Source organism: Charadrius vociferus, unplaced genomic scaffold (assembly GCF_000708025.1).
Source record: "Charadrius vociferus isolate BGI_N301 unplaced genomic scaffold, ASM70802v2 scaffold15, whole genome shotgun sequence".
NCBI lineage: Eukaryota > Metazoa > Chordata > Aves > Charadriiformes > Charadriidae > Charadrius > Charadrius vociferus.
Genome location: NW_009650064.1, coordinates 4,886,765 through 4,895,646, shown reverse-complemented (window position 1 = coordinate 4,895,646; position 8,882 = coordinate 4,886,765). Strand labels below are relative to the sequence as shown.

Genomic DNA, 8,882 nt, shown 5'->3' with positions numbered 1-8,882 from the left:
GGGGTGGGGGGGGTGGGGGGTGGAAAACTGGGGAAAGAGGACAAAAGGGAGAAAAAGGGGGAAAGGACGGAAAGAGGAAGAGGAAGAGGGAAAAAGAAGAGGAAGAGGGAAAAAGAAGAGAGAAAGAAAGGAAAGAGAGAGAGAAAGAAAAAGAGGAAAGAAAGAGGAAGGAAGGAAGAAACCCGAATAAAGAAAAAAGGAAGGAAGGAAGGAGGGAAGGAAGGAAAATAAAGAAAAAAGGAGGGAAGGAAGGAAGGAAGGAAGGAAGGAAGGAAGGAAGGAAGGAAGGAAGGAAAAGAAAGAGCATCAATAGGTGAACATGCTGTGGATTTGGCCATTCTGCCAATCTTCTGTGCAATTGCATCCTAGGTTTTCACTCCCTATGCACCTTTGGAAGAAGCTCACTATGACAGGGCAGAGTCTGAAGGCTTTATCGGAAGCGAATTTTGAAGACAATGAGATCAGCATCAACGTTGGAGGCTTTAAGAAAAAGATGAGATCCAACACATTATTAAGGTTCCCCGAGACCAGGCTGGGCAAACTGCTGAGTTGCCACTCAAAGGAGTCAATACTAGAGCTCTGCGATGACTATGATGACGCCAAGAATGAATTTTATTTTGACAGGAACCCTGAGCTCTTTCCTTATGTGCTACATTTTTATAACACCGGCAAGCTCCATGTGATGGGTGAACTCTGCGTGTTTTCCTTCAGCCAGGAGATTGAATACTGGGGAATCAATGAATTCTTTATAGACTCCTGCTGCAGTTACAGCTACCATGGGAGGAAAATGGAACCAGACCAAGAGAAATGGGAGGAACAAAGTGACCAGGAAAGTACCACATCTTCTTTTGATGAGATTTTGGCATTCTACAATGATGCCTCTAAATTTGACAAACAACCCTTTGGAAACATCAGGAGGCAGCTCTGGCTCGCTTTGGATAACCCTGGGTACTCAGTCCTAAGCCGAATCTTCAGTGTCCTTTCAATAGTGGTGGTGCTGGGCTCCATTGTGACCATGTGCCTGAACAGCCTCCCAGACTTTCAGATTGTTGACAGCAACGGGAACCCCGAGGAAGACCCTCGCTTTGAAATCGTGGAACATTTTGGTATTGCATGGTTCACTTTTGAACTGGTGGCGAGATTTGCAGTAGCTCCTGACTTTTTAAAATTTTTCAAGCATGCCCTGAATTTGATTGACCTAATGTCTATCCTTCCATTTTATATTACCTTAATTGTCAACTTGGTGGTGGAAAGTAGTCCGACTTTAGCAAATTTAGGCAGAGTTGCACAAGTCCTGAGACTCATGAGGATCTTTCGCATCTTAAAGCTTGCTAGACACTCCACAGGTCTTAGGTCTCTTGGAGCCACCCTGAAGTATAGCTACAGAGAGGTGGGGCTTCTTTTACTTTACCTCTCTGTTGGCATCTCCATTTTCTCAGTAGTGGCTTACACCATTGAGAAAGAAGACAATGAGGGGTTAGCCACCATCCCTGCTTGTTGGTGGTGGGCTACCGTTAGCATGACCACAGTTGGCTACGGGGATGTTGTGCCAGGGAGCACTGCTGGCAAGTTGACGGCATCTGCATGCATCCTAGCTGGTATCCTAGTGGTAGTGCTTCCCATTACGCTGATCTTCAATAAATTCTCCCACTTTTATAGGCGTCAGAAGCAGTTAGAGAGTGCCATGAGAAGCTGTGATTTTGGTGATGGCATGAAAGAAGTTCCGTCAGTCAACTTAAGGGACTACTATGCTTATAAAGTTAAATCCCTTATGGCCAGTCTTACCAATATGAGCAGGAGTACCCCCAGCGAGCTGAGCCTGAATGATTCACTGCATTAGTGTACAAGTTTGACCACAGTTTGCATGAGAGCTATCAAGAGCTATGTTTATAAATGTTTTCCTGATCGTCGTCTTCTTTTTTCCTAGAGGATAGTGTTGCTGACACTGCACTAACTTTGCACTTGAGAAACTGAAGACATTTCTATTACAAGGTGACAGTTTGCACATTTTCATCCTGTTGCATAGGTACCAAATGCTGACTTTTCCATACAAATGTTACCATTCCCATGACATTAGTGCTAGCAGTGTAGTGATGATCTGTTACTTTGTGCATTTCCTCATCTGAGCAGAGAAATGAACGCACCCCAGTGGAATAAAAATTCTCAGCTGTGACAGGAGTAATGAAAAAATCACCTATCACCTATACTGGTATCTGTACTAGCATAGGACATCCCATGCATTTTACAAGTTTAAAACAATCACCTGTGAATCACTGACACGGGAACACTCTTCCCCATCTTTCTGACCAGTAATTCTGATTGTCACATGGCTGAAAACACCTCTGGGCTTCACATTTCAATGGAAATTTTCTTACTCTTGAGGACGTGTGCAAAAAAACTGGGTGTTCTTTTTCTGGAATGTTATATATGGTAAAATATTTCAGAAGCTCCTAAGCATAGACCTGTCTCTGCTTCCAAGATTAGATCAGTACTGAGCCCTCTGAAGAAGCCCACCCCTCGTTTTCAGATAGCTGCATATTCAAAGACTACATTTCCACAAGTGACTCTAGGTATGGAGGCCCACGAAGATATCTCAGGTTCCCATTGCCAGAAGTGATTTGCACACAGCTCAGTTCCAGTGAAGCTGAAGATATGCTGTGTTTCAGTCCACCAAAATGGTTCTGAGATTAGGCACACAAAAACGTGGGTTTTCAACAATTAGAAGCTCCAATGAAAAACTTGGATTTGTTTAATGAAATGACGCGAACAGTACAAGCAGCATTTTAGGAACTGACATTCATATACTGCAAAAAGACTAATTATAAAGATGCCATATGTGATGCTGAGATATAAAATCTAATTTTAACAGGAAAGCTTGAAAGCAGGTGTTGATGGCAGACAACTCCATTAAGCTTTCTGCCAAGGAAACTCTAAGAAAAAAAAAAACAACTTGTAAGTCACATTTCCCCTCAGAAAGAAACCCACAACTTACAGCTAAGGAAGAGTATAAGGGCCTAAGAAAGGAACAGATAAGGAAAAAGAGCTTAATACTGCACTCACTGTGGGCAGATCCTCCTACCTTCTTCTGTGATGTGGTAGATTTAAATCCTTTCCATGGCTGGCCTGTACATTGGTTTCTTTAAAAAAAAAAAAAAAAAAGACATGAGGGAGTGAGGCAGCAGATCATCTGGGTTTTCAAGAGTAACCATGAATCTGCATAAACTTATTTTTTGATGCTCAGTCTCTTCCCTTAGACAATTGTACGGAGATCAAACACTTGTGGCCAACAGGCAGAAGCCACTGCTTCCCTTTCTTTGTACTTCTAGGGATCTGTGCTATAAAACAAACTACTGGCACTCAGTCAACAGAACAGCATTTCTCTTCAGATCCTGCTGCTTTTCCATCCCATTCATTACATATAATGTTCCGATTAACTGTTTTTGTTTTTTTTTTTGTTTTGTTTTACTTGTGAAGACTAGAGAGGTTCAGAAAATCTATCCAAACTAGTTAGAAGAGAAATTAAAATACTGAAGCTAAAATTGTCATGTTTGGAAGTCTGTGTTTGTATACCACAACAAGGAGTGGCCCAACTTGCAGAATAAAGCAAATATGGTACGAATAGGTCATTTCCTTTTTTAGGCTATTAGAGGGTGCTGTCTGGTCCGGATCTTTTGATGTTGTTGCTGCACCACCTCAGCCCAGAAAGCTGAGCACCTGGGATCAGATTCTGGTATGCCCCGTGATCTATCACAGAATACAGTGTGAAACAACATACCCCACACACCATTTCCTTTGAACACCCTCTCCTCACGTCAGTTAGTAGTTGATTTAGGCCATGAAGTGTGAGGGAAATGGGTCCTTTCTCACCTTACCAAGTAAAACTCTTGGAGATTTCAACATCGCTGGCACAAGTTGTAAAGTCAATAGGCAAAACGTTGCTTGCCGTCCCTGAAGATCAGAGCCATATACACAGCCCTGAAGGCAGACCTAGAGAACCCAAATTAGGTGTCCAAACTTGAAACATTTTGCTAAGGTTTTCACTTCTGCAGGGCTGGTTCAAGTTCTCTGCTGGGTCACAGGCATAAATTCAATAGTCTTGTCCCTGATTCATATTGCATGTGTGTGAACTATCATACACCTACACCACCACCCCCCCCAAAAAAAACATGGCACAGCACTAGGTTGCCTGTTGGATTGAAATACCTTGAAAGAAATAAGGGAAGGAAGAGCTGGGCTTGCGCAGCACAGAGAGTCCTGTTGGGTTACTTACTGCAAGGGTGGCAAACCGCCCCACTGATGTCAAGGACACTGCAAGTTCTCTCTAGGTCTGTGGGCTGGGGGCCTTCAGGGAATCCAGCTCCAAGCACTGGTTTTACCTCAGTTTCACAAGCAGTATATTCAGAGAGTTGAAAACCAATGGCTTTCAGGACAGTTATTTGAAGAGACCTGTAAACTTGCCAAAGAGCCACAAATTCCCTCAGCTGTTGCTCGTTTAGCATTGCAAAGGTTGGATCCAAACTTTGCAACACATCATTTCAATAACCTATAGCTTATCTTATGTTCTAGATTTACTATTATTCGTAGGGCTGATGCTCTGTCATTTCTGCAAATATTGAATGGAATGTGTCCAAATTGCGTTTTACTAAGGAAAATGAAATACCCCAAGGAATTATGACTTTTATTGTATTGGTTGAAAGGAATTTTCATTATTGCTTTTTTTTTATATATAAAGTGCTTTGGATCAAAGACACTAAATAAATAAAGTACTGAAATTTAATATGTTCTTATTATCAAGACAATGACTTTACACAGTACACAGGAATTCCCTTCATAAACTTAACTAACTCCACGTTAAAAGTAGTAAGATTTTTGCTCCCTCCTCCTCCGGAAGAGCATTCCAGAGCTGTACTGCTCTCCAAGGCTTGTGCAACTTTTAGCATAGTTTTATTAATGGCTGCTTTATATCAGTTTTTTTTTCTCATGCTACCACTGTTCTTTAGCTTAAATATTTCATTTTCTTCTTAGTGTTTGCGTGCACAGTGCATTTATAAACAGCAACCATATGCCTTTACATACTTATTTTCACAGGATTATACCTGCCAAGCTGCTTTTTAGTTTTCTTTTTGCAAGTCATGTTCCCCTCACCATCCTAGGGGATGTAGCCTTTTTTTTTTTGCATTACTTCTGCTTAGATTTAATCTGTTTGAGCCGGCACTGTACAGTATTGTACCACTTTGTACAGCAGTTTTAATATTTGCTTATTACTAACAGAATTTTTCACTGAGGAACATAACAATTGTTCCGATTTAAGTAATGTTGTTGTCTTAGCCCCCCCAAAATACTTAGTTAAGGAAGAACAAGGCACATCCTTCCTGCCGTTTTATGAAGTCGCCTCCACTGTAGGGCTCAGTCGAGTAAGTGCTGAGAATCCTCATCTCTCATTAAATAAAAATTACAGAAAAATGTTTACACTTTGAAGGAAAAAGTCAACCTTTCCAAAGCCTCAATGAGGAGAAGAGGTGGTGTACTTTTTGAGTAGTCAGTACTTTTGCCAGACTTCTTCGATCACTGTTTTGCAAGAGCAGGGCATCTTCACTTCTAAAAAACAGCAGGTCAGAAATGAAGGATGAGAGGACTAATTGGCCGCTTTCTCCAGTGTTTGAAACTTGAAAATTGTTGTGGTCAGAAATCTGCTTACTATGGATGCACAGTTTACTGAAGAACATTGCACTTGGCATGTGCTGCTCATGCCTTGCGATGCTCAGCTTCCCAGCACCGGTGAAAACGCTGCTCCTACTGCCTTTCAGCTGAGAGCTTTGAATTGCTTAAATGAGGATTTCGGTAATATTTCAAACAAGGCAACTTACTTTATTGCCAGGAATGAACTGTTAGAGAATCTTGATTTCTAGTACAAATCTAGGCTATTATGAGAGTCAGAGATGTCCTTGAGAAGCAATATGTTACATTATTTTCCTGAGATGTAAAATCTATATATAGATTGTGATTAAGCTTTTTATGTATGTTCAGATTTTGTATTATTGCCTGGTTTATTATTTGCTTTCTTTCATCAGTTGCTAGTTCTTTCTTTCCCTGCAGACTACTTTATCCGTTTTGAAAGCAGACTGTTTTTTCCTCACATATTATACATAGCATGAGCTACTTCACATCGCAAACTTAAAAACAAAGAACTTGCATTTAATTTTCCAACTTTAATACCTCCAGTATTTGTACCTTTTTGTACAGAACTTTATGAGACTGCAGGGACCTACTGTACCTGGAGCTCTTTGTACTGCGTTTCTTGTCTCAGTGGTGTATAACACACTCAAGAACTCAGCTTTGTCCCACAAAATGAAAATTAAATGCGTAAAAAAGTGTATGTCACCGGGGATTAAGAACTGATTTAAGTTTTAGGGTATTCTGAGTATATATTATAATCAAAGAGAAGCCTGGATCTCATTGGGAAGATAGGTTTCTTTTAAATGTATACATCAGGCTAGATTTCTATTTTTAGAAATACTCTTAATTGGTGGTTGTGGTGGAGAACCCACATTTTTTCAGTTGAGCAAATAGTGCAAGCTTCTTATTCTCTACCTCACAGATTAGGGACTAAGCAACATACCAAAAGCACTTGTAGGCACTAAATCAACTTGACGTGACCTTTCATCTCTTCCAAAACAACCCCCATCCTTAGAGGCCCCAGCTGTGCACATATAAGCAGCAGAAAGCCCCTGGAGTAACTGCCTTTGCTGTGCTAGTTATCCATTTCCTCTCACAATACTCCTGACTTTAATCTACCTTTGATGGTACTTTCAAACAATATTCAACCCACAGTCACCACTCATATCCCTCAGTGAGGTGTTGTGCCAGAACTGTTCTTTTCTCATCATGTTGTTCTCATTTTTTTTCCCAATGTATGCACCTGGCTTCCCATTAAGTTACACCAGAAATTAATTTGATCTCCTGTAACTAATTTGTGAGTTATCCGCTCTTTAGGCAGGGCTAGAAGAATATTCCCATCCAGTTTCTGAAGCATCTTTTACTGATTCTGCCTTTTTCTTTTTTTTAAAAAAAAAAAAAAAAGAAGAAGAAGAAGAAGAAAAGATGATGCTTCTCACCTGAGAATAATTTACTGGGTTAACAATGCAACAACTGGCCATACGTTATTCAAAGCAACAGTTCTCTGCTTAGTTGATTCAGAGACAGCCGTAATGTCTGTGCCCTCAGAGCAATTGTTGAAGTTGTTAAGAAACATCACCCTCATTAAGGGTTGTGGATCTCTTCACCTCTCATATATAAATTAATGGGTTATCAGCCAGAGGAGGCAACCTCCGAACAGTCTAGAAAGTGTTTCCCAAGATATCATGACACTGCTGGCAAAGGTCTGGCTCAGGTATTTGTTTCTCCTGCTAGTACAGAGGATGGAGAATCGTCTCACAGGTGTTGAGACTCAGACTGACCTCCCACTGGACACTGCAGAAATTTGTTTGCCTGACATCACCTCACCCTTTACACACAACCCTAAATCATATAAGTCCTCACTTGGATAAATGCATACATCTGGCTATAGGAGGCAGTGGCACAAATCCAATACTTCAGCTTCACAGAAGTACAGAAGAAACATCATCACCTCCTACTCTTTTGTTTTCTTCCAGGGTACCAATGAGGTTTGGATTCTCACTGAACCCTATTCTGAAATAAACAGGGCTACGTTTTGGGGGAATTGGACAAAGTCTGCTATAAATCAGCCAATTTCTTCTATATATTTAAAGCACCCTAAGAGAGCTGCCCACTTTCAGATGCACGGTTCGACATCTGCTTGTGGTCACCACATGCGCAGGCGCTCTGCATGGTGCACAAGTCTGTGTAGTTCTGAGCAGACTATTCCACTGATCACACTGTTGACCTTCAAAGAAAACATTTAATCACATTTGGAAGATGAGCGGTACTCAAACATCACAGTTTGCTTACCAGCAGCCACTGCTCTGCCCATCTTAAGCCCTGTACCTCTTGCTTTACCCTCTCTATCTACCATATCCTGACGTGGCTATTCATGCAGCCCCCACGACCTATGACGACCGGGTGATGTGGTGGGGTCGTAACGTGGCAAAATGAATGTCTGGAATTCCTGAGTTAGGAATGTCAGTCCCACCAACTGTAGTGGAAATTGTCTTTTTGAATTACTATGCTATTTTTGAAATTTATGTTCTGTCCCATTCTAGGAAATGTTCTGAACATCGACACCCTAGCATAGCCCCTTTAATGACCAGATGTTTAATTACCAAGCAAATTTTAATTTTCTTGCATTGTACAAGTGCCCAGGCACTCCAGATCATGGGGTAGCACCTCTGTGTGTTAGGTATGGCAAAAGATAACACATCGAAAACGTGGTTTACGTTTGGGAAAAATCCATTCTCTATATTGTTTCTTTCTTCTTTCCATACTGAGGCACCACTTCCTACCGTCGCTGTTAGTATGGTCCTTTTTTAACATTTTGATCCCTACCCTGAAAACCCAAAGGAAGAAGCCCTGCCTGTATTTTTCTCCGGTGAAGCGTCTCTCGGTGTTCCCTGTGAAGACAGCTGAAACCTGGGAAGAGGCCGGTGCCGCTTGCAAGCACCTGCAGGGAGAGCGGGTCATCCCCATCCAATTCCTCCTTGTGCATCTCCCCTGCCTCTGGCAAGGCTGGTGGAGAGGCAAGGCAGGTCTCTACGAGAGGAACATCTCCAGCTGCCCGAGACAGGATGCAGGTCCTTCACTGATCCTTTCATACTCAGCCTGGCAGGTGAGATATCACAGTTGGTTTTTGCATGGGACTTCTCAGCTGTGGTACTGGAAATGCTTTATAAATATAGGGCATTTTTTTAATGCTTTTAGTGGTAAAA

At 41.6% G+C, this 8,882-nt stretch overlaps 1 protein-coding gene across 1 annotated transcript; it reads left to right on the top strand.

Moving 5' to 3' along the window:
- Window positions 1-377: 377 nt before the first annotated feature.
- On the top strand, window positions 378-2,190 carry KCNS2 (potassium voltage-gated channel, delayed-rectifier, subfamily S, member 2). The gene has a single exon (XM_009891833.1). The coding sequence runs from the start codon at window positions 383-385 to the stop codon at window positions 1,838-1,840; it is 1,458 nt and encodes a 485-aa protein (XP_009890135.1). The 5' UTR covers window positions 378-382; the 3' UTR covers window positions 1,841-2,190.
- Window positions 2,191-8,882: the final 6,692 nt, after the last annotated feature.